The sequence below is a fragment of the Centropristis striata genome, chromosome 3 (assembly GCF_030273125.1).
Source record: "Centropristis striata isolate RG_2023a ecotype Rhode Island chromosome 3, C.striata_1.0, whole genome shotgun sequence".
NCBI classification, from domain to species: Eukaryota; Metazoa; Chordata; class Actinopteri; order Perciformes; family Serranidae; genus Centropristis; species Centropristis striata.
Genome location: NC_081519.1, coordinates 35,606,773 through 35,633,371, shown reverse-complemented (window position 1 = coordinate 35,633,371; position 26,599 = coordinate 35,606,773). Strand labels below are relative to the sequence as shown.

The window sequence follows — 26,599 nt, the reverse complement described above, 5'->3', positions numbered from 1 at the left end:
ATGACAAGAACATTGACGGGGACGCCGAGGGCGTGTGGAGCCCGGACATCGAGCAGAGCTTCCAGGAGGCCCTCGCCATCTACCCTCCCTGTGGCAGGAGGAAAATCATCCTGTCAGACGAGGGCAAGATGTATGGTGAGTGCGCTGAGCAACAGAAGAACAACAATTACATGGAAATCAGCCCCATAATGAGTGCAGAAAAATGAGAAAACCACCCGTCCCCCTGAGATTTGTGGCTAAAAGAACACAAACACCCACTAAAGTGCCCTGAAAAGAAATGAGAAAAATACTTTTCTTCCTCTTGTCGCAGCTTTGACACGGAGGCGAATGTTTTCTTTCCACTCAGAGCTCTTTTTAACAAGTCTGTACCTGTTGAGTTGTGACCCAGGGGCAGGTTCTTCCAGTCACACCGGCACTCTCAGAGCTGGTTATTGCTGTCCTGAGAGCATCTACGCTCCTCTCAGTTTGATTTACACCTGTCTTTTGCTCTAGTGTTTTTCTTTACAGCCTGTTTTTATGCCCACTGTTTTATGGCCTCTCTTCTTCCTCGCTGCACTTTCAGATGCAAAAAAACCCTGCTCTTTGTGTTTTTTTTATCGCCGTGCGCTTGTTTCTCCACAAACCGGTATTGCTGGGAGAGTTTTGCCTGCAGGTGACTGGTTGGAGCTGGTTTCTGCAGAAGTGTTGCGTTTGATGCTGGATGGCTCGGTTAAATTGGCAATAATTAGCACAGCATGAATCTAGACTCAGGAACAAAAACATCACGTTGGCATGCTGAAGATTTTAAACATCCATATGGTTTCAGAATAGTTATGCTGTTTCCTGCAGCGTGTTCATTAAATTGCAGGTGTTGAGCCTTTAATGCCCCAAAAAACTCCAGATGGATTTGCTGGCAAGTTCTCCGGTAGAATCACTGACATCCAGGTGTAGGGAATTGAACGCATTTGTCTTTCATTATTTTGATCTCACTTTCCCATTCCTATTGTTGAGACAGAGCACGCTCTCCTAATTAGATTTAACATTTGAAACTGGGAATTTTTGCTGTACAGCAACCACTGCTGATTGACAAGAACTGTGCTTCTTTCTTCACTGTTTCATTCGCAGATGTCCTCAACAAACCTCTTCTCGGTTTTCATGAAATTATGTTATTTTCACCATCGTAATTCAACTCCCTCAAGCCATGCTTTGTAAGACTTTCCTGCCCTTTAATTATTGTCAATCATGCCTCAAAAACTTGAAATTGATTCCGGCTTCAGAGCAACCATAAAAACCATCAATCATTGCCACCAAAGTCTCAGTCAGGCTGTGTATTTAACAAGCATTAGTGTTTGTTTTTAAAGCTTTTTTTTTTGTTGGGTGGCTTTTCTTCGCTTGACGTCACATGAGATTCTTTGAGCGTGATTCACCCGAGATGGAATCTCATCCTCTCATTCGTCAGGCAGATTTTGGATATTCAAGGGCGAGCACATACCTGAGATAACTCAGCCACTGTTTCAGCCTCTGCTGTTGCTCTGATCCGCTCTTAAGGAGCGTAGTAGTGAGGAAACAAGGAGGGATTAGTCAACAGAAAATGTATCAACAACTCCTTTATCTGACTCATTCATTTTTTAATCTGCCTCCTGACCTGACCCTAAAGTTTACTTAATTATTTCATCCTATAGATAGCCAACAATTAAGCCAAGACAGCCTGATATTGATATTCGACAGATATTCAGACTACACCTATGAAAAAATGTATATAAAAGGTCTGTCCTAAAGCATTTATTAGTTTCTGACTTTTGGAAAGCGGGAAAACGGTAAAAGTCCAACACACACTTAGACAATTCCATAATAATAACAATACGATAATACTTTTTTATCTCCATTCACTGAGCCTACACTGTTTTACCTACTGTGAAAACCTCTAATTTAAGTAATTTCTCTTGCAAAAATGCCAAATATTTGGTGCATGATCATTGTTACTTGAACATTTTGCATATTTTTGCACTGTTGGTTGGACAAAACAAGATATTTTACATGTTACCTTGGGCTCAAGGAGACATTTTTCACTTTTTATAACATTTTAATAGACTAAATAATTACATAGAACATAGAAAAATGCAGTCAGTGGTGTGCAGAACAAAGAGGAGTTGAATCTCCCTTACCTTCTGCTATATTACTGCACAGTCTAGCTCAGGGATGGGCAACTTAAATGCTGGAGGGGGGCCAAAATTTTTCATGGACACTATCACAGGGCCACATAGAACCGTGTACTTCACCAGATATGATGAAACTGCAATTTTAAATATGATTACAGTGCAGTGACTTAACATATTTCACGCTCAAATGCATGTTTAACAGTATAAATATGAATACAAAAGGTTTGACGCAAATAAGAAATAACCACTTACTGTGATTTCTTTTTTTCAATGCAAGAACAGCAGACCAACATTAATTGCAGAAGTAATTTTGTGCATTTTTACACTGCACTTTTAAGATTTCATGCTCAAATGCATGTAGTTGAACTGAGGGCCACTTCAAGTGAGGGTGCGGACCGTATGCGGTCCCCTGGCCTCCAGTTGCCCATCCCTGGTCTAGATGGTGCAGAAGAAAACAAAAACAGGGATTTAATCATCATATTGTGTCTAACTTTAGTGGATAATAACATATGGACTTAATCAGCAATACTCAGGTTCAAAATGAGACCAAACCAATGTGTTTTGCAATGCAACTGAAGCAGTTGTTGATCATTTGCAGCCGGTTAAAAGGACTGAGAGGCAGCATTCAATGACAATATAAAACATGCAATAGGTTTTAAAAAGAATTGTAAAACTGTGGGGGATCCTTGAGCATGCAGTCATAAATGTGCACAGAAAATATAGATATAGACTAAACTAATGACACAATGTTCAATCTGTTTACAGGAAGAATTTCTGGCATAATTAAGTAATGAATGCAACAATTTTTAATTACATTTAATCCAATTAAATCAATCAAATGTTCATTTCAGTCCGGCTTAAAGGACATTTGATTAAAAATAACAGCATTAGAAAACTTCCAGAATGATGCAACTTCTTCACAACTTGCTTTTAATTTGTGTGCAGACCCCAGCCACAAATCACTGCAGGCATCTCTAAATTTACCTAAATAATCCCGCAGCCCTGTTTAGCAGTGCAGTGTTGTGTCCCGGGCTCCATACATTAGTCATGAGAATGTCAACAAAGAGGCCGGCCGTGCACAAACCTGCCCCCTTAGCAACAAACTGTCAGGACCCCTTTTAGAGGCCTGTTTTTTTCTAGAGCACTAAACACCCTCTCCATTTACAATAAGTCATCTGAGGCTCTGCTGGCACAGCCGAGGCATGCCCCAGAAGAAGCCGTCTCACAAGGTGATTACCTCAGACATCTAAAAGCTGCCCTGACGTGAGGTTGGGAGAATGTTAACGATTGCACTGTATGTAATACTGTCTACCTTGCAGTCTCAGACTCCCAGTGGCCTTCAAAAGAAGTCATCCCTCCCATTGGGAATTCCACTTTTTCTGCCAGGATTTTTTTTTTTTCATTCGGTGGGAAACCTTTTGCAAATTTCCATTGCCTTAGCAGGATGACTGCTTTATACATGTGCCTTCTTTGCCCTACAAACCTGTCTAGACTTCCCAGCAGCAGTGCCAGTCATGTACGTAGCTCAGGGGTGACAAAAAGTTCAAAGGAGCATAATGGTTAATAATAGGTCACACATGTTAATAATCACTCCAGAACATGAAAATCACTGAAAGAAGCTAAACTCTAATCTGTTGAACCCTTTGTCATATAATGTGCATTATATTATAGTATGTCTTTGTGACATACTATATATATGTCAAATCTACCACAACTCTCAGCATTTCATTCTTGATTTTACACAATTACATGTCCACCTTATTTGCTACCACTCTCATGTCTAAAGTACAGATAAAGCGGCAGCCAGTTAGCTTAGCTTAGCACAAGACCTGTCTCTGTCCAAAGGCAAAAAAAATCCACTTACCAGCATCTCTTAAACTCACTTATTAACAACTTACACCTTGTTTGTTTAATCTGTACAATGTGTTGAAATAAGGTGGTCTTGTTTTAGTCACTTCCTCTTGCCATTATTGTTGTAAACTTTTACATGTGCTGATTGTCAGATTTGCTACCTTTGAACAGAGGCAGGCTAACTCTCCTTCTCCTTGTTTTTAGTCTTTATGCTAAGCTAAGCTAACTGGCTGCTGTCTGTGTCTCTCATATACATATAAAAGAAGTTGACCGAGTCACCCAATTGGTTTGTAGACAACAGTTTTAAGGCCTTGAGTTTGGCATTTTTGGTCGTCGCCATCTTGTTTTTTTCTCAGAGTGAGATGTGACCTTGTTGGGAGGAGGATGCTAAGTTATCAGCTAACAGCAACTGAAAATGCACTGTGAGAGAATCAAAGGTCTAATGACTTAGCTAAATAACAATCACAGCTAACATTAGTCACTTTACATCTAAAAATGTTCATAACATAGGCCAACCAGGTTACGTTAGTTCTGTAAAAGGGGGTGAAACAAAAACTTTGTTTATGATTCAAAGCATTACTGAAGCGTTAAAAACAACTATTATTTGTAGCGCCTTCAACAAGTGTCTGGAGTCAATTTGTAGCTCTATATCACCGTCTTCCATTGAAAAGGACTTGTAGCCTGTTTAGTCATTAGGAGTGTAAGACGAATACACACAGTTTACAGTGGCTGCACACTGCTTTATCGTCTATTTAATTCGAAATGGGACCATTATTTACAAAATGAACATCGTGCTGTATTGAAGAAGACTTGAAACTCGTGTGACCATAAACTCATTAATAAAACATTTTTACTGAGGTAATAATTCAAGCAAACATAGGCTTATTTTCTCATAGACTTCTATACAAACTTTTTTGCTCTCAGTGGAGTTGCCCCCTAGAGACCATTAGAAAGAATGCAGGATTAAAGCACTTAGCTTCAAATTTTTTTAACAATGAGGTTGCCGCTTTGTAGCCTTACTTGCATACAAATTTGCATACTTACCGAAATTTCAAAACCTTCATTCCTTTGATTTTACTCAATAATAATAATAATTCAGAAAACAACACATACGGTCCAAAATCCGAAGAATAGTTTCTGCTCAGAGGCATTCAGTCTTGTTGGAATTCAATAGTTGGCACATTTTGCAGCCTAGGTTCACAGGAAGTGTCTTCAGAAGATGCGTGTGTGTCAAAAAAATGTTGTCTGTCTTGTTTTGCTTCGGGGCTGTACCGACATGTTGTTCCCCTGCGTTTTCTGGCCTCGACAGGTATGTCAAACCCCACGCACACCTCTCTCTCTCTCTCTCTCTCTCTCTCTCAGCCCTGCAGCTGTCACGACTGCAAAGCACTCTGGGTACGAAAAAAGAGAACGATTTCAGTGCTGGAGGGAGGCTTATGTCTGTTTTGACCTTTGAAGGCCACATTAAGAATTAGCGGCAGGTTCAGCGCATGTGTGAAGTGGTGAGAAAAGATGTGTGTGGAGGTATAAGAGAGGAAGCTGAGCGCTCTGTAATGATGACTGAGCAGGCCTTCCCTGTCAGCCCCCTCGCTGAGATGTTAGGAATGTTTTCAGTCATGGCTGAGCAGTATGTTAGCAATTTAGGATTACCTCAATGTTATGAGAAGGGAGGAGGGGAGAGAATATGGGTGGAGAAAAGGGTTCAGGAGAGGGAGAGAGGGGGAGTAAAGAGAGATTACCTTTTTGCTCACTATCTTAGCATGGAAGCGGAAAATTCCAGCGGTCATGTAGTAAAAGAAAAAGATAGGCGTGTCCTGTCGGGGAAGAGGTTAAGAATGGCAGCCTGCAGCGATCTGAGCTGGAGTTGAGCAATCAACAAGGGAATCATGAGCAGCACAAAAAGAGATGGAAAGACAGCGAGTGTAAAGAAATAAGAGGCGTGGGACAAGCCAGGCTGTGAATGCGATTGTGCGACTGCGTGTCTGTCTGTTCTCATGCACCTGTCTTGTTCCCCTGCTGTGTGGCCTTTTCACCGTCTCTCTGACCTCCACCGTGTCAAGTCTGAGCAGATCTTGGCTGCCACGGCTGCAGCTGCCAGTGACAACACGGAGATCGCGTCCTCTATCGACTCTCAGTGTGTCTAAAAAATTACCCACTAACACAACCAGTCCAACTGGGTCACTGTTCTGAGAAAACCGGGCATAAAATGTGCATGTGTGCACCATGCAGCAGCTGCTTCAAAGTCCTGGGAGTTTTTTTAATATTCTGTGTCAGGTTGTGATTTATTGTAAGTGAATCACATCCAGCTACAGGTTCTGTTTTTGGAGGCATCAACTGCTGATTATAGTGATCCAGAGCGTCTTCAGAATCAGATCTGCTCAGCAGTTGTTTGTCTTTGTGCCTGAGGACTGGGGTTGAACACAGATCTCCTGAGCGATTGTATTACCTCTCAAAATGTGTTGCATGCTGCTACGGTCTTCAAAATTTGATGCAAGGGTGTGAAGCAAAGGTTCAGGGATTTGGGACTGATTACATCAGTATTTCTGAGATCCTTTGCTTTCGCCCTGTGACTAAAGTTGAGCACCGAGCTTGGTGCTTTTAAGGATACCGACTGAGTTACGTCAGTGAGAAACTTCAGTATAAAGATAAAAACGGAGCGAGGCAGTGTCCCCCCTGCAGCTTGTTCAGGTCACAGTAAGTCATGGTGAGCCCAAAGCAGTCACAAGTGTGATTACACTTTCCCAAACACAACACTCACATTCACAATATTTGAAAAGCAAAATGCAAACCAGGGTTAGGAGGATGAGGATGCACCCGAATAAACACAAGATTCATCTAAAAACCGAACAGTTTACCGTGTTTAATAGACAGGAGGAAAGGTTTTAGGACAGATTTAGGAAAGGAGAGAGATGTAGGAAGGGTTTTTCAGTTTTTTAAGGTGTGTAAAATGTTCCAAATAAATAACAACATTGATATTAATCATTGTTCGTTTCTCAGGAACAGCACTAATGTTCGTGGTTCAATTTGATCCGGGCCATGTTTAATTATCCAAAAGTGTCAGAAACCAAAAAAATCCCAATGAACATTGTTTACATTTCATTAATAACTCCATTACCAACCATTATAATTAATAGTTAGTGCAATGGTGTTCTTTACCTGTCCCAGATCATGGCCCAGTGAGGATAATTCACTTGTTTTTTCATAAAAAATGCATGTTAAAACTTTATTTTTATGTGCATTGGAAAGACCTGCATATAAAATACAATGGTTTTACATTACATTCATATGTGAAATGAACCATTTTAATTGTTGATTACACTTATTAAGCCAAGCAGAAGAAGTTTCATCCCCTAAAAAATACATTTTACTATTTTACATAACAGAAGGGTTAAGTTTACATTGTGTTTCTGTAATTACAAAGAGAATTTCCAAAAGAAAGGCACCAAATTCCAGGCACCGCAACTGTTTGTTTTCTCATGAGGTAGTGCTATTTATATTTTTAAAAATTTAACGATTGATAAAAACTCAAGGCCCTGTTTAATATATTGCAGTGGTATCATGATCCAGTTTGTATTTTTCCATCGAGCAGAAGCAAATAGTGCATGCGAAAGTTCTATTTCCAAATCATTTTAACATTCAGCTTTATAAAAGTTTATTTGAAACTTTGATATTAAACACTGAAGTTATTTGTCCAAGCCGCTTGAAAGCAATGTCATTTCAGCAAACTGTATATCACATAAAACAAAAGCTGTAATTTGAAATAAAACAACAAAAAAAAAACCAGATGTTGTGGAAGAAACTGGAGATATCATCTCAGCTCACCAGCCACAGAACGGCACTGTTCAACAGATGAACAAAACACATTTTTGATTTACCACGCAGTATGACTTCTGTGCTCAACACTCTTATAAAGCAGAAAGTGCATATGGTCTGCTGTTCTGAAATAATATCCATAATACTGCGAATAAGAGATAGTCCGGACCTGTTGAGTCCTGAAAGTCTGCTGTGAATTTACAGTTTGACCGACAACCTCCAGAGGAGTTCTTATCTTTTTCTTTCTTAGTCAAACTCACTTTATCTCAGGACTTTGCAATGAGATATCTGTGAAATTTGTAGCAGAACTCTGTGGTTGGGACGATGCAATGTTTTTCCCTCTCCGCTCCTCAGCTGAAGAGATTGAGAGTGACAGTTGCGCGGGGGTCGAACTGGCATTGTTCTTTCTCTGCCATCCTCTGCTGGGACGGTCTGCAGCAGGTGCTGCTGTCCGTTGGGTGCAGGGTCACACGGTGCTGTTGTTTTGGGAAAAGGGGGCTGCTTTGCTGCCAGGTGGCAGTTGTTGGCAGAGACAGTTATGGCTTTGTGTTTCCTCCAAGAGTTACAGCATCAGCTGCCCCTGTTGCCCCTCCAACCGACAACCCCCTACCCCAGCCCTAATGGCCCTCACCCCGGCTCTAACCCTGCTTCTCCCAGAGCTGGAAGTGCATGTGTGTGTTCGCCCAGGCTCTGGCTGTGTTCGCAGGCCCAGGCCAATCAGACTGGCTAGCACAGATGTGACAGGCTTAGAGGAATGTTAGGAATGCGGAGGCGCTGGAGCGGGCGTGTCCATCCTTGGCCCGGGGCAGAGGGGGGGGCTAGCTCAGTATCGGCAGACAGTTCAGCTCCGCTCTGCTGGCCGACCGCCGGGCTGACTGGTTGGAGACTACGGTGAGTGCTGCGAGCCCGCTGGAGATGGCCTGCAGTACTTTTATGGTAATTGCACTAACCAGGGCCTTCTGGAGGCCAAGTGCTAAAGAGTGTGTGAAAAAACACGACTTGTTTCTCCTGTCATTATGTGTCTGGATACTCTAGAGCCTGTTAAACTTCCTAGACACACAGTCTATTGTGTGTGTCAGTGTGTTTAAGAAGGGACAGCTTCACCACTTTTTTCTGGTGTAAATTTCTGTCAGCAAGTTTAGAAGAGTTTAGGTCATTATTCATAATGATACAGCGGTTCAACCTCTCCCTTTGGCCCCATTTTCAGCCACAGAAACCCAGTAAACGTGACTTGGCAAAGAAAAGAAGTAAAAGGACTGATGGACTGATTTTCCCTCGAGACAACATAATAATGCTTTCTGCACTTCTCATAAACCAAAGATGATTTTTGCTTGAAAAAGCAGCGCCTGTTAAATCTCGTGCACGGCTCTGAGTGTGAGGAGGACCAGGACAGCCCAGAATAGAAGCCTGTTCTCTGCACAACCTGTTTGTGCAGAATGTCGAGAGTAGATGTTATGTCATGAAAAACATGGTTCTGTTTTCTAAGCGCTCTCTATAATTAGGCTCCGGGGCCTCGTGAGCAGACAATAAGGAGGTGTGAGATGAGCTAATGAAAACTTTGGGTTAAAACAAGAAAATCAACCTTTTTATGTAATTTCAAAGAAGAAACAGGACTTTAAATACAGCGTCTTACAGGAAACAGAGGTGTTATTATGGCCTGTGACCTGTGACAAAAGTGTGTTTGCCCTGAGTCTGAGCAGCTCTGGGAAAGGTCACGCTGCTCCGAGATGTGATCAAGTCATGACGACAGCGCCCCCCTCTGTCCGTTTCAGGGCATTATTACCAATGTGTCTCCGTTCTTCTGTCTTATTTGTTTATGTTTGTGACATTTCTTTCTGTTTTGTGTTCCAGGTCGCAATGAATTGATAGCAAGGTACATCAAGCTGAGGACGGGCAAAACCCGCACAAGAAAACAGGTAAACTTGTTTTCATGGATGAAAATAATCATGCATGAGTTTGTTTGTCTTAGTTACTGACAGTACAAGATACAAGGATAAAACTGTTACTGCAACTACTGTTTTATATTAATATTTGGTAAAGTTGTGCTCGATTACAAAAGAAAAGTGTATTCAGTGATTTAAAGAATAAGTCAGGTTATTACATACATTTTTTGTTGTTTTTGCCAATAAATGTGATTTTTTTTAAAATAACTTGTCAGTGGCAGCCAAGCCACAAGTCAGTTTTTTTCTCCTACTGATGTTTCTTTTAATTATTTTTCAAAAGTAGTAGAACAAGTAGTAGTAGTAGAAATATTAAAAATTACAATAATAATAATAATAATATAAATATGTGAGATTCACTCAAAATAAACAAATGCTCTCTGTCTTTTGTAATGTGGAAACATGTCAGCCACTCTGACTGCCTTGTGGCTTATTTTTGTGTTTTAAGTTGTTGTATATGACTTGAGCAGCATTGACAATTGTGGGACATTAAAGTTTAGATTTAAAGAAATATATATTCAACCTAACGGCAGGTTAAATTGCAAGCAGAACTTGTTTTTACAAGTGTTATACTATACCATCACTCAGTTTATTCCAGTTTTATTTTTCAGACATGGTAACAGATAATCAATATATTACTACACTTTACCTCTTAATCTTAATATTTCATTAAACATATTTTTTTTTACAAAATGTATCGAGACACTGACGGACAAGAAAGATCTTGGGTCGATAATAATGGGAACAAATACGAAACAAAATTTCAATCTTTTTTCACCAATTTCTTCAATCTTCTATCAATCAAAAAGAAATCAGGTTTCAATTGAGATCAAACAGGAAGCTTGTTTACAAGATATTTTGTCAATGCTGATCAATGGATGAAGCCGTAAAGTGCATCTTTGGATGGATGGGAAAAACAACAGTTAATGGACTAGTCCAGTTTATCTTTAGAACATATTTGTTTACTGCTATATAAATGTCATGTACAGCAACTTTAAAATACTTTTTGGACAATAATGGAGGTCTATGGGGAATAAACTATATCACATGCATAAAATACATGTTGGTAGAATCAGTTTATTGATGATTTTGGTCTTTTCCTCTGATTTTTTAACAATTAGAAAAATCTAAAATATCACCAGACTTATTCTTTAAATCAACTGATACTGTTTGCATGAACTTTTTTAGAGCTCTCCCTATGTGTGTTATCCCTGTAAGTATGTGTGTGTGTGTCTGCATGTGCATGCCCGTGTGTGTGCATGCATCTGAGTGCATGTTGTTTTTTTGCTCAAAAACTGTTTCACACCCCTTTCAGGTGTCTAGTCACATACAGGTGTTAGCGCGGAAGAAAGTTCGCGAATACCAGGCGGGTATAAAGGTAGGTGCCACCAACCTGCCTCCCGGCAACACTGACTGGGCGTCTCTTTCCTCTTTGGTTACGGCTTCTCTCTCTCTTTCTTCCCTTGTCTTTTCTCTCCCTGTCTCCTTTTCCTCTTGGCTATTCTTCTGTGCAGGTTTCTAGCCACTTGCAGGTTCTCGCCCGGAGAAAATCTCGCGAGATCCAGTCAAAGCTAAAGGTATGCGCTTCACCGCGGGCTCGGCGGGGCTGGTCAAGGCTTGGCTTTGCACTAACTGCCTAATTTGTGCATATCATTATCAGTCCTTGCTTTGATGCGAGGCCAGTTCCTGCTAGATAAGTGGATGCAAGCTTGGCAAGTAGAATACACTTTAATGATAAACCTGAAGGAGTTTAGTCTGGTAAATCCACAGTCCTGCTCGACCATGCATGCATTGCACAAACACACAAAGCTTTTTAACTTCTACTGTAGGTGCATTAACTGTAATCTCATCACTCAGAAAGTATAGCAGCTGCTTTTAAGGAATGCTCCACACGCTGTTATGTTGAGCCCAGTAAACTGTCATTACGCTGCATGCAGCTCCGGCTCTGTATCTGTCCTCTGTGCCAGCCGTGCCTCTGCAGCTCACTGTACTTCTCTCAGACCTCTTCTGTCCCTAAAACTCTCTTTACTCTGATACATTTAGTTCCTTTAATGTGTCTGTTTGTGGTGTGTTTTTGTAAAACTGAGAAAAACAAACAAGCATTAATCCTCATCAGATGACTCCCTTTGACTCGTAGTTCTTTCAATCCCTCTGAGCTCTCTTAATGCTTTTAATCGTTTCTGCATATTTACATATACACAGTGTTTGACAAAGAACACAACTCCTGTGCTTTAGTCTAGAAGTTCAGATACTCCTGCTCAAATATTACTCCGCTACAAGAGTAAGAAGTCATGTTTTTATGATTGATTTAGGAAAAAGAAAAAAGTCAAGTCAAGTCAAAGTTTGTTTATAGAGCACATTTAAAAACAACCTCAGTTGACCAAAGTGCTGTACAGTTATTAAAGTACAATAAAATCATACACAAATATAGTAATGAATAAAAAACAATGAAAACAATAAAATAATACTAAAACAATAAAATAGTAATAAAAAACTCAATTTAAAAACAGAGTCCGAGTTTAAAAGGAAATATAATAGTTAAAAGTATAAAAGAAAGATATCTTATCAAAACAACCCAACACAGGTTCAATTTATATTCCCTGGCTGGCACAAAAAATAAACAAAAAACATGACTCAGGAATCTGTTTTTGCAACGTTGTCTGCTTCACAAGTTAATTTAGTTGGATGGTAGCAGAAGGAATTCTTGCTGCTGTTCTTCCTTTTGTCTCTTCATGCCGCTGGAGGCGTTGTGTTTTGGGGTTTTTGGCACAATTTCTTCACAAATGGCACAAACGTTGACTCTGATCTGAGGATGAACTGAGCAGATTCTGGAGGTTGAAGGTTGATTTGACAAAATATGTTTTTGGGAATAACTCAAGAATAGATATTCTAATTATTATTATTTTGTGATCAAACGTTCATTGTCTTTTTAAGAAGATGGTGTACGAAGTAAGCTGACGAGTACAATCATCAATTAAGATCAATTAGAAAAACAATCCGCAAAAAACTGTCTTCAGACGTGCTCTGCTCATCTTGGCTGTTCAAGCTGGGCTTTTCTGTTAAAGGCTAGAATCAAATGTGACCTTAAAGAGAGACTTTGAGTCTACCACATTTGTAAAACTGTCTTCTTTGCAGTGGTAAATCCTGCAAACAGCCGCCTGTGGTTATTAGGAGTAAATGATGAATTATACGCTAATTATGGTGCCATTTCACACAAATTGACAGTGAAGACTTTTTATATCTAAAAGATCAACTTTTGACCACACTTTGACATCATAATATTCTACAATAACACTTTTCTGGCTGTTATTCAATGCCGTAATTCAGAAACAGACTGTATTGTGACTATATTTCACATTCAGTCAAAATCTTAATGGTTGAAACTGATCTTGCGTGTCCACTTTAACCCTTTGGAGTTTTGGGCTGTTTTGTCTGTTTTTTATTCCTTTTCATTCTGCCTCTTATATTATACTGTATGTATTATTTTTTCAGCTCAACCTCACATATATGAGCTGATAATTATTTTTCACTTTGACTTACTGGATCAACATTTCGAAGCCAAAAACTATGCGCAAAAAAACATAAAATTGTATTTTGAGAATAATTTGCACTTTCAAAACCCAAAAATGCCAGAATCGACCTCGATTCGTTTTTATGTTTTGATATCATGAAGAAGTCGTGAGGTTTGATCGCGCCGGTGTGATCATGAACTCCAGAGGGTTAAAACTGTGATGATTGTATCGATCTTCCGTGCTGTCGGGTTAAGGATTTGTTTAAAGCAACCACATTTTTAGAATTTGTATCTTTTTTTTTCAGCAAATTCCATATTTTAATCGTTGTCTTCTCTCATAGCTGCACATTCGTTTGGCTTTATTGGCCAAACGTGAACACACAAACAAGGAATTTGACTCATTATTTTATCAATGAGCTTACACACTTATCAACATACAGCAGAAGTCAAATCAGTTGTAGTTATATACACGGTCGCTCATAAAGTTGGGATAAAATCTTTTTTTTAACTTCTTTCCATGAAATGATTGTGACAATGTGATTTATTCTTGACAGATAAAGTGTATATCTTCTCAAAACTTTACTAATCAATCTCTTCCAAACATATCACAATGAAAATGAAAGCACAATTAACCCTTTATCGGGCGAAGAACTATATTTGGTAACTTCAGGTAATATTTCAAGAAAAAAGTTTCAAATTTACTAGATTAAAGTGGCAAATCTACAAGAAAAAAAGCCACAGACTTAAGAGATTTAAAGTGGCAAATCTGCATGAAAAAAGTTCCATATTCCCAAGAAAAAAGTGGGAAGTTCTTGCAGATTCACCACTTTAAATCTCATAAATCTGCACATTTTTTTCTCGTAGATTTGCCAATTTAATCTCGGAAACTTTTTTCTCAAAATATTACCCCTCTCCCCCGGGTCCGTATGTTTTTTTTTTACACATTCTGGCAGCATGTAATATCCTCCAATATTATCTAGGGTTGACATTTGGAATTAATATATATTTTAATGAGTATTTCAAAGAGTGCCCTATTAAGGGTTAACAGAGGATTGTGTCTGAAAACAAAATTATTCCAACTTTATGGTTAAGTATATCCCTTAATCACAAATCAAAAAATCTGCCCTGATAGGCTTCACAATCTTAACAGCAAACCTCGTCCTCTATTCTTTTTTTCAATCCATTTTTTCTTAGACCTGTAATGAGGAACTACTCCCAGGATTTTATCTTTCCTTATACCTTCTCTCTTTGATTTTGTCCTTCATTGTTGCTGATTTTGAGCTTCGTTGTTGCACCATCTTTATCAGTTCTCTGTAAAAAGATTCTCACTGGAAATGAATCACCAGATTCACACATAAACTTGAATTTCACACAAATAATACACAGAACACCTTTTATTAAATCCCTTCAAAGTCTTCACTACATCTATTATGATTCTGGACAGACATGAGTGTAAACTGTAAATCAGTTATTATAGCTTCCTGTCACTTTTAAATGTTAAATATCAACGTATGAGTTGACACCTGTGGCCGTACCAACACCTTGTTCAAGTGTTCACTGAGCCTTTATCAAGTTGAACCAAAGTCGTTTATTTGCCAAAGAAAAACAAACTTAGTTTCCAAGCCGCTCTTCAGATGGCCAACAAAGAGCAACTCCTTCCTGTTGGGAATAAAGAGAAATCAGCATCAGCTGAACAAACAGGATGTAGAAGTGAGAAAAAGGCTGCAGACTGTAGTAGCAGCTGTATGTTTGACGTAATTCACTGAAGGCAATAAACCTCCGAGGACTTCTTACAGTTTGCATCATGTTTTCCCTCTGCTGTTCTTCTAGAGGGGGCTATGTAATGTTAGAAAGTGATTGTTTTGGTAATTTACGAAAAGAATATCCTTAAACAATCCTTAAAAACCGAATTGCTTCAATACTGTCAAGTATCAAAACAATTTCTTGTCATTCGTTACCAAATTTCAATTCCTACGGAGTAAATCTCTTGCAGCATCTGTGCTTCTGTGTGTTTGTGTTTGTGTGCTACAGTTTATTACTGTAGTGCGTAATGTTGTAATTAATCTTTGTTAAAATGGATTTCATAGAATTGGTTTTGAGACGTTCAGTATTTCGGATTTGCAAACAAAAAATTTTAAGATGCAATAAACATTTTTAATCACTAATTTATTTTACTTGTGATGAAATTTTTTTCTGTTTGCGTAATGAAAATGACAGATGAAAGTTAGCACACACAGTGACTGGTATTAAAGTCGAGTATCGGAAATGTTTGAACAAAATCCTGCCCTTGTCTTCAAACATACTGATAATTGCACACATTATTGTATGTTATTTTAACCTTTTACTGCTGCCAAATTATATTAAATTAAATAAAACGGCAATTTAGAAAAAATTAGAAAATGTAATGAGAGTTCTCGTAATTTTTCTTTCCCTGATTGTTTTTATAATATAGTAATAATTTTGTCTCGCAGCTTTCTTCTAATATCTCAATCCCTTCTGAACCTCAGAGCAGACGTATTTATATTATTACAAACATCGTCTTCAGTACAAAAACAGAAGAGGCAAGCCTGGATATATGTGAACCAAAATTTACAAGCCTGATTCCTAGAAAAGTTGGGAAGGTGTTTAAAACGTAAATAAAAACAGAATGCATTAAATTCAAGCATAAAAATTTAAAAAAGAAGTTCTTTGTACAGTTTTCAATTGAATATATGACAAAAAGTGAGACCAAAGGATCACATTCTGTTTTATTTATGTTTTATAAAATGTGGTTGTACCTAATTCACCTTAACACGTCATCTAGAACTGCACCGTACTAATGGTTTCTCTCTTTTTTGATTCAGGCGATGAATTTGGTAAGTGACTCTGACTTGTGCAATATGCTTCCCTGCTCCCCCAGCGCACTGTCCCCTCTCTATGGCCCTCTGCTGGCATGGCGCCCCGCCCCCCATTACTACCCTGAAATGAAGCAATGCTTAGAAAAAAACCGCCACGCTTTGAGCAAAGTCCTGCTGCGCATCTTGTCTGATGTAGTGTCATCCCCGAAAGCCCCGAAAGTCTCTGCTTGCTTTGCATTAATAAGGTGTCTCTCTCTGATTCGGGCTCCTGCTTCTGAGGCATCTGTCCTTTAATTGCAAAGCTTAATTAGTTTAAGTGAATTATATTTGCAAACATGAAAAAAGAGCAAGAGGATGCATTTTAAATATAATTTGCTGCAATAAAATAAATACTTTTTGTTTGTAAAACATGAAAAATGTCACATAGTACCACTTTGATCCACATAGCAGTGATTTTATTTGTTGCTGTATACTTTTTGATGCAAATCTGCATTTCAAACCAATGCACTCTCTTTCTTCTCTTTTTCCTGTGGTGATCGTGGTAACACACTGACATTCAGTTTGTCCTGTAACACCAGCTTAAAAACAAGTGCGGCTTCATCTTCTCTGTTCTACTCTGCTGCTTTATTTTGTTGAGCTGCTTCTTCGAAAAATGTATATTTTATAATGTTATTATATGAGTATAATTAGAAAAAGTTAATTGACCAATAACAGGGTTCGTACAAGGTCTTGAAAGTCTGGAAAATGCTTAATTTTAACATGTTTTGGGGGGCTTGATGCTTGAATTCGAATATATCCCTTGAGAAATGCCTGATTGTCACCCTAATCTGGTGTTTTCTCTACGCAATCATGCATTTAACCCACAAATCTTTTAACATTTTAAATGAACGGTCCCTTCCTCACAGCAATACCTAACCCTAAATGACAGTAAGAGCCAAATAAGATGCAATGAGCATTAAACTTAGCTATTTTCTATGTGAATATTCTCATAAAATGATCATTTTGTTCATTCGATCCCTTTTCTTGTTAAAACAGATGCAGATATTGCTGCAATTGCTGTTATATGCAGATTTGTAAACTTTTTAATGATTATTTCTTGTGTTTACTCCCCATTCTAAACTAAATAAGTCCTCTGTTGATCCCTGGAAATTAGCAAGAATTAAATCATCATAATGTAGTTTTTCAAATCAAGGTTAATATGAACAGCTGGTGAAATAATGTGTCAGTATGCATTGATTGCTGCAGATATAAAATAATTCTGTAAAAATAATTTATAGTAACAATTTAGATGTGATGATAAAGGCTTCGAGTTCGGTTTATGGACCTTAAAAGTGCTTTAAAAGTATTTGGATCTTAGTCTTAAAAAGTTGTACAGACCCTGTGTTAAGCCTTAAAAGCTTTCCTCAACATTCAGAAGTGTTATTTTAATAATTTATCAAATAGTGTAGTGCAGGGAGTCTTTACATTAGGAGGTAATGTTTAGGTTGTGCTGCCCCCTTGTGGTTGACTCCTGCTATCCCTCTGTTTCCCTCTGCAGGATCAGGCGTCTAAAGACAAAGCCCTGCAGAACATGGCTGCACTGTCGTCTGCACAGATCGTCTCCCCGAGTATGATCAAGAATCACCTTCCACCGCTGCCTCCTGCCCCCTACCAGCCGCCCAGAGTCAGCCCACACCTCATTTTCTCACACATAAGCACATTTTTCAGTATGATTTTGTCTGAATAAAACCCTGAATTAATCCTGTTTTCTTGCTCTCCAGTTCTGGCCTGCTATCCCAGGACAGCCTGGACCCTCTCAGGAGTAAGTAAGCCCCACGACCGATGTTTGTCCGGTGACATCAGGGCGTGTTCAGCTTCTAAAGAGAGAAATTGGTGCTAGAAATGATTAAAGAGTACATAAAAGAGTGACTGAATCAGAGCAGGTTAGGTTAAATATCAGGTGGGTATTTCAGAGCATGTTTAACGGATCACGTTTGTGCACACCAGGCTGGTTCTAGATCTCAACCCGGGAAGGACTCCTGGGCTTGGCCGCACCAGCCATGCGTAAGTTCCCCCTAGCCGAGGTCCAGCTGTGAGCACCAAGCAGAACTAACTCTTCTCCTACACTGTATTGTACTGTATGTCTCCTGCACAGATGTAAACCACCACCGGGCAAATTAACTGCTTCAAATTTAATTCAGAAAAAAAGAGAAATCCTGGCTTGCGTTCACTGAAATTCAACTAAAATCTCTATTTTTGAAAATAGATTTGTCAGTAAACGCACGATTATGTGATGCTATTTGCATCGGTAAGAAGCAATGAAGCAGGTGGACTTACGCCTAGCTGGTGCAACAACACATGCTTACTCTTTTGATACTAACAGATTTTCACAACTTTTCAGAAATGCAATTATAAAAGGACCCACCTGCCATGAACATTTGTCACTGAGCGTGTGGAGTCGAGCTCGTTGTCTCACTGAACCATTTGTTGTTTTTCAGTATCAAACCTTTTGTACAGCCCACATACACAAGCCTATCAGGCCCTGTGCCAAACTCCATACCAAGTAAGTATAAGGTCAAAATGGGTGAGATTTTTTTTTCTTCCATAATGAAACCAGAAATGTGTGTTTTATACATGTTTGTGTGTGTGTCTGTGTGGGGCATCCAGGTTATGAGCCCTTGGCGCCTCCGCCTCCTCCGTCGGCTACTGCAGTGCCAGTGTGGCAGGACCGGACCATCGCCTCCTCTAAGCTGCGGATGCTGGAGTACTCGGCCTTCATGGAGGTCCAGAGAGACCCAGACAACGTGAGTGAAAATTTACAATAAAGCTTCCCAACATGAGCAGATTTACAAGTAGAGGAAAAAATGTTTGAGTCAAAACTTAAGGCCAAAATACATGAATGAGGCTTCATTTGACAGTTAACATCTTCTAGTTTATGAGGTTTTCTTGTTTAGGATATGACTAAAACACAAGCTAAAGTACATCAGTTAAAAACAAATGTCTAACCCAAAATATCAAAAAGTTCCTTTAAAGGTCAACTTTGCAACAATTATCCATTGTTGTTTGCAGTTGGCGGTGGTCGATAGAGCTACCGAGTGAATGAAGAGAGGGAAGAACATTACAATATTTTCTGATGTTCGGAAAGCACAAATAAAAACACCCACACCTGCACAAACCCTCAGGTTAGGGTTTGTGCAGGTTTGCCGTATTTTACGTGTGTGCCAGTCAAACAAACACTCCTCGTCTGTCTCTGTCACTGAGATGAAGAGCACAGGAAACAATCAAGCACATTAAGAGCAAGGTTACAACCTGTTTTCATTCAAAACCGTCAAATATGACCTTAACCCAGCCCTACTCTCATTAACAGGTGTGTGTTAAGAGGTTAAATATATTGTCTTTGTATGTTTTTTAAATGACCAAATTCTGTTTTATCCACATTTTAGAGAACACCCACCCACTTTCTTGGAATAGAGGTTGTAGTTCTTTCATGTTAAAACTGCACAACATACTGAGGCTAAAGTTACATTTTATTTTAGTCAAGTAATTTAAATGTGATTAACAGTGGAGTATCAAAGCTTTAAGAAAGTATAAAACCAGTATTGTATTATAAACAGCATAACACTGGGCAGTAAAGTACGCTACCAAGATCAAAGTAGCTAAAAAAAACCGCAGCATAACAATATCTGCATCCTGATGAAATAAAAGAGGCGGAAGGAAGCTGTGAAGATAAGACGGTAAGTAAAAGAGCCTTTCTTTGTCACCAAGAGGCCGTTTTGAACCAACAGCAGCACCTTAGAGCTCTACTTCACCTGCAGAATGTCAAGAAAAAAGACATGAAATGACAATGTTGGTGTCTTTTTCAGTATATGTCTGTGCTCAGGAGCCTGTTGTCTCATGGCCTCTCCATGCAAACGACAACAGAACTCACTCTTTGTCCGGGAAATATCTGGTACCTAATGTACAACAAAGGCTGAACACTACAAAATATTTAGTGGAGTTTGGTAGACAACATAATACTTTCCTCTTTTCTTATTCTCAAAAGTGGACAGAGTGTGATATAAAGTTCTTGAGGTTAACCACGCCCCGCCTTGTCTCCTCTGTCTCTGTCCACTGCAGTACAGCAAACACCTGTTTGTCCACATTGGACAGACTAACCCCTCCTACAGCGACCCGCTCCTCGAGGCCGTGGACATCCGGCAGATCTACGACAAGTTCCCTGAGAAGAAGGGCGGGCTAAAAGAGCTTTATGAGAAAGGTCCTCAGAATGCTTTCTTCCTCGTTAAATTCTGGGTAGGTTCATTGTTTGTTGTGCATTTTTTGTGTCTTTAGCTTTTTCTGAATTTTGCCTACAATCATCCCATAATGGAGAATAGTGAAATGTATTAATGTACAAGATTTTAGCTCAATGGGAGGCAATCAAAGTGCCAACAGGTCGAATTAATCAGTTAATTATCAATCTTGAAAATCACATAACAGACTCAAAACCAGGTGCTAGATCTCTATGTAGTATCCAAGTATGTAAAAGCACATGCTAGAAGTGTTGAAAATTAACATTTAATTCTATTTTACTGGCAATATCCTATTGAATTTATACTGTGAACATTTTCAGCTACCATTAAGACCATTGCAGATATTTTTAACATACAACTTCACACTTTGAGAGAGATACAAGTGATAACAAAGTACAGCTTATGCAAACCACTTCCTTGTCCAATAACACAGAAGTGTTTTTAGTTATTTGAAATACATTATCTTACAGAAGGTATTTCACAATCAATTGCTTCATCAAACTGCCTGCACACATAATGTTGTCCCTAAACAACTCAAGAAGTTTGTCAAAAACATCTTAAATATCCTTTAAAATCTGCGACTTCATTGCAATGCATGTGCTGTGCGGAACTTTAAGTTGCATCCAGGTATGTGATAATCATTGGCTCTCTAAATAAATGTTTTCCCCCTGCAGGCGGACCTGAACAGCAGCGGCATGCAGGACGGGCCCGGTTCTTTCTACGGTGTCAGCAGCCAGTACAGCAGCCTCGAGAACATGACGATCACCGTTTCAACCAAAGTCTGCTCGTTCGGCAAGCAGGTTGTGGAGAAAGTAGAGGTAAGAGCGTGCATTGTTTCTGTATTCTGTATTGTCTCAAAAAAACTTTGCTTTACTAGTTGGTGTTATTGACTGTGTGTGTGTGTGTGTGTGTGTGTGCGCGTGTGTGTGTGTTGCAGACAGAATATGCCCGCCTGGAGGGAGGACGGTGTGTTTACAGGATCCACCGCTCTCCGATGTGCGAGTACATGATCAACTTTATCCACAAACTCAAACACTTGCCTGAAAAATACATGATGAACAGTGTTCTTGAAAACTTCACGATCCTACAGGTAACTTAAACTTTATCGGATTGGTGAAGGAATAGTTTGACCTTTTGGGATTATATATGTAATATGTGCTTTCTTGCAGAGAAAGATGAAATGATCAATATCACTTTCATGCCTGTGTGGTTAATATGAAGATAGAGCCAACAGCTGATTAACTTAGACTGGAAACCAGGAGACAGACCTAGTCCTGCACAAAACCCCCTTAAAAACCACAATGTGACATTTTTAAGCTGGTTTTCATACTGATCAAACAAACAGGATATAATGCCATGTGTTAATTAGTGAGCTTTACAGAGGCTTGGAGGATTTTATTACCTTCAGAATGAACCAGGCTACCTGTTTCCCTCTGTTTCCAGTCTTTATGTTAAGCTAAGCTAACCAGCTGCTGGTGGTAGCTTCACATTTAGAGTACAGACGTGAGAGTGGTATTAGTCTGCTCATCTGACTCTTCGCGAGAAAAACATGTATTTCCCAAAATGTCAAACATGCCTTTAAAGGTAAACTATGCAGCAGTTGTCAGTTGTCATTTGCAATTGTTGGTGGCCGATCGAGCTAGCAAGTGAATGAAGAGAGGGAATACAACATTTTGTTGTTTTCTGATTGTTGAAAGGTGGTTATGTTTGAAAGCACAAATAAAAACACCCGCAGGTCAACAAAACCCTGCAGGAAGGTGCTGCTTTGCCGGATTTTATGACCCTGTTTAGACTCTGCTTTAAAATGCGTCTTGGGCGACCTGATCACATGTGGACATATGAGACACATTGTCGTTTACACCTGTGTGCATCCTGCGTCTCCAAGCGTCTTCAGCTGACCACTTGTGTTCGAATTTCGTTAATACCTGCACCACTTCCACTAGAAGGTGAAATCTCCCTGCACACATTTATAACGTCAGACAACAACTCGAGTTGCTAGTTGCTATCTTGGTAACTGAATTTTCTGCTCAAATTGAGATGAAACCTCGGTTTCACTTGCAACCTGACCACATACATCAGTGGTCCTTTTTTACGCCACACACGTCTGCAGTGATGATGTTTTTTCCTGTTACATCTTTGTTTGAGTTGCATCAGGATGCATTGGCGATTACACTACAAAAGAAAAGAGAAATAAACCTGCAGAGTACAAACATTGCAAAACACCTCTTGTGGGTCTTAAGTGATTACTGAGAGGGATTCATTTTGTAAAAGTCTATACATTGATTTTTTAGGAATATGCTGCATATTAACTGATTAAGAAATGATCACTTTGTCACTGCAGTATTTCTTTGACTGTTTCTCACTTGCCGTTTTCCCTCTGCCCTTCAGGTGGTGACAAACCGCGACACCCAGGAGACCTTGCTCTGTATAGCGTTTGTTTTTGAGGTTTCCACAAGTGAACATGGAGCTCAGTATCATGTCTACAGACTTGTTAAAGACTAACTCTTCAGGGAGGTTTTGGAAAAGCCAGAAAAAAGCGTGACACAATCTCTCTTCGACCAGCTCAACCATCCAGGAATAAAAAAAATGACGACAACAACAAAAACATTCAAACAATGCTAGACCGAACTAACATGGACTCATTTTATGCTTTAAGAAAAGTTTGCAAGAAAAAAAAAAAGAGCGAATCTCAACGTGCCAACACGCAAAGAAATTTTGAAGAATTACCGATTTTTCAAACAACCAGCTATTTTCCATGTGTTTAAACATGCTTTAGATGAAGTGGGTCACTAGTGCTAAGGTAACTGATGGAGCTAGAAATGTTTTACTGAGGGAACGAGAATGTGTTTGGGGTTGAAAAGACACTTATAGTATCCACACTATGAGCAATAACAGAAGTGTATATACGATTGAAGAAGTAGAGAGAGAACAGGACCACGGAAGGGGAAGAAAACCAGAGCCAAGTGGTGTTGTTGCAGTAGGTTTGTTAGGAAAGCAAGTGCCTTTTCTCCAAAGATTATATCATTGCCTGCCACTTTGGATTGCCTTTTTTTACTACCTCTTGTTTTTAAAACGAACAGAAAATAGTCAGACAGGTGTATTTTGTCCAAAAAAAAAAAAAATTGAAAGAAGCCTCTCAGATTGACATATTTGGAGGTTGTATTTGGGCAGACAGAGGAACGGGATGGGATAACTAATTTTTCATGTAGCCTGTTGTTTTTACAAAAAGATCGTCCCAAGTTTTACAGTCCACGTGTATAGGGAGAAGGTTTATTGTGTTACCGTACTATTTAGGTTCTGCTTTTTTTAAAATGTTTTATTACACAATTTAAAAATCAGGTCTTACAAGCATCTATCTATAACTGACTTTTGACACGAGGGATGCCTTGTACCATTGCTAGCCTGACAGTAAAGCCGAGGCTTTGCCATCCTTACGAGATACCCTGTTATTTCTCTCTGTTTGAAGACGTGTGCTTGGTTGCACTTAAAGAGATCAAGAAGGGGAGTTGAAGCAACAGCAGTGCTTATTTTCTGCCTTGAGTTATGTAGCCTAATTGAGAAAAAAAAAAGAATTGTTTCTGTACTGTGAGTCAGTGGATGCTAAAGGAATATGTGTTACATAGGAGTATTTGTTTTTAGGGGGACTTTCTGTTCATATTTGTGATCAAGTAACTCAGCACAGAGACCATGGTTTAAGTGGAGAGAAGTTAATCACTGTTTCTTTTGTTTAAAAAAGAGATTGTATGCTGTGAAGTCGGTTCATTTGCTTCACCCTTCTCAGTTGTAATGTGTGGAGAAGCTGCATCTGTGATAAAAAAAAAAGTTCAGTTTTGATATTTAAGACAATTTCTTTCTTTTTTTTTACTTACATGAAACATTAAATAATTTTGAAATCAAACAAAATAATTGTCTTGAATGAATGAGAGCTATTGTCTCTGTGCTGTGGAGTATGACCATTGATTGTTATTTATGGGGTTGGAAAATAAATAGCGGGAGGGTCGGGTGGGGAACTGGAGATGTATTGATCTTTTTTCCACTGTGATGGAGATGTTAAAAGTATTGCAGGACTCATATTAGAGACTGTCATCCCATGGATCCTGCTAGACAAGTGTCTACTCTGTGTGGTTCACTGGACAATTGTGATATAAACGTTCAAATTAAAGATATTGTACGGCGGAATAATTGCACCTGGCTTTGAATGTCATATTTCACAAGCTAGATACAATAACACTCCTCCTCTAGCAGGTTTCTCAATTTATCTTTCATACAGACATTTGTTTTCCCGCCATTATCAAGATTAATGTTTTGTTTTGATTCTGTTGTCTTTTGACTTTCAGTGTTTGCCATATGCTTCACTGAAAATAATGTGTGATTGTGCTGATATTGATAATTAATAATGAGATATCTAATGTATCATATTCTGAATGGTGTGGGCAGTTTTATTTTTTTTGTTTTTGTTTTTTGGTTTAAGGTGGTTTACTGTTGTCTTTGTTACCATTGTGCATTGCAATTTTATACTTCAAAGTAGAGGTTGGACTATGTAATCAAACAAATGTATCTAACAATAAAAGACGCATGGTGCCTTTGGGGCCATTTTTCCCCAGAAATCTTATTAAACATGTTTGTAAATTTGTTTTGTTTCTTAATCATTTATTTCATTGAATTCATACTGATATTAAAGAGGAATATGAAGCCAAATATTGTGATAGTTTCCAAAAGTTAGCTTGCATTTATTATTTGATTAAATTCTGTGACTCAATTAGACATTTTAACTGCACTGATCCTACAAATGTTTTTATCATCCTTCATAACATACTTGATATCAGCACCAACATCTTTCATGTGATTATATACTAATGAGAACATACTGAATATTATATACAATTTCTGCAAATGGCCCTCCCTGGATCATAAACACTGGTCCTTTAATCGCAATTTTGAGCATAAACCTGTGGTTCCCAACATTTTTGGCTCCTGACCCCTTACAAAGATTGACTTCCTCTTTAACTTAGAGAATAATAAACAAAAAACAAAGGAAGAAAATCACATTTGTGTGGCACAATTCAGTATTCTGAGCAGTTTTCAGAACAGAAGTGCTCATCAGCCAATCACCAAAAATACAGATATCTAAAAATAAAAAGTTATTGAAATCATACCACTGCATGGATTTTTCTGTGGTGTTCCTCTAGGTCTTGGTGTATTGATGTAATATTCTGGAGAAGTTTTCGACCATTTCTATACATTTTCAAAATAAAATAATTACCTAATCCAGCACGAAATGTGTGGAACAAATGGTATTAACCCAAAAATTGCTGCAACAAATTATGGGATATAGTTGAGCATGGGAATGGACTTCAGAAAGCCAAACATTAATGTTCTAAACTCTTATACACCTTTAGGTTTAAATCAATTGATTGAGCATTTTCATTAGATATTTCTGACCAGAACAACGTGACACACAACATGTCACATCTATTGTCAGCCTGCTATGTCCCCCAAAAAATCCACTGCCCACAAAGGGGTTAAGTAGGACTTAAACCCTCTGGAGTCTGAGGCTATTTTGGCAGTTTTTGAATCCTTTTCATTCTGCCTGTATATAAAACTTAAAACAATGTTTACCACGTCATGTCAGTATCTTTTTTTTTATCAGCACAACCTCACATTTATGACTCTATATTTTTAAATTAAATATATTTGACCTTATCTCCGGTTTTACTTGGCCTATCATCATCAAACAAAAACTGGCATGGAGTTTTAAGCCAGTATTTTAGAGGGAAGTTGATGGCAGGGAAACACACTGGTTCGTTTTTACGCCATGATATCATGAAGAAGACATATGATTTGATAATGTTGGTGTGATTGGTGAAGGACTTCTACATTCCTGTGCTAAGCGTTTGACTGAAAAACTTAATCTCCCAGAAGTCATCGCGGCTGAGGGGGAATCAAACCGGAAGGTGCAGTAAAGTTGGCTCAATTATTACCGGATGTTGATGACAGAAATGAGAATGAAAAGGTTGCACAAAATTAATCGTTTATTTGAAATTGACCGTTCAACTTTTACGAATTAAATTTCTACTCACTCACTCACTAACTCACACCATTAAAACGAGTCCTGTTGGTGAAATACAGACGCGACCTAAGAGGTTCATGTTTTATTTTGAAGGGAAAAAATAAACCGGAGGTCATCACAAATATTTGTATCCCAGCTGACTTGATGCTGGTAGGAATAGTACGTAGCAAT

At 38.8% G+C, this 26,599-nt stretch overlaps 1 protein-coding gene across 2 annotated transcripts; it reads left to right on the top strand.

Moving 5' to 3' along the window:
* tead3b (TEA domain family member 3 b) lies at nt 1–24,990 on the top strand. 2 transcript variants are annotated; one of them, XM_059329778.1, is made up of 14 exons: nt 1–135; nt 9,654–9,718; nt 11,058–11,120; nt 11,257–11,319; nt 16,097–16,108; nt 17,628–17,753; nt 17,851–17,891; nt 18,077–18,133; nt 18,568–18,632; nt 18,737–18,873; nt 20,186–20,359; nt 21,033–21,176; nt 21,296–21,448; nt 22,747–24,990. In XM_059329778.1, exons 1-14 carry the CDS (start codon nt 129–131, stop codon nt 22,858–22,860), a joined length of 1,221 nt encoding a protein of 406 aa, XP_059185761.1. In that variant the 5' UTR covers nt 1–128; the 3' UTR covers nt 22,861–24,990. The 2 variants fall into 2 exon arrangements, with proteins under 2 accessions (XP_059185761.1, XP_059185760.1); XM_059329777.1 differs by lacking the exons at nt 11,257–11,319; nt 16,097–16,108.
* Nucleotides 24,991–26,599: the final 1,609 nt, after the last annotated feature.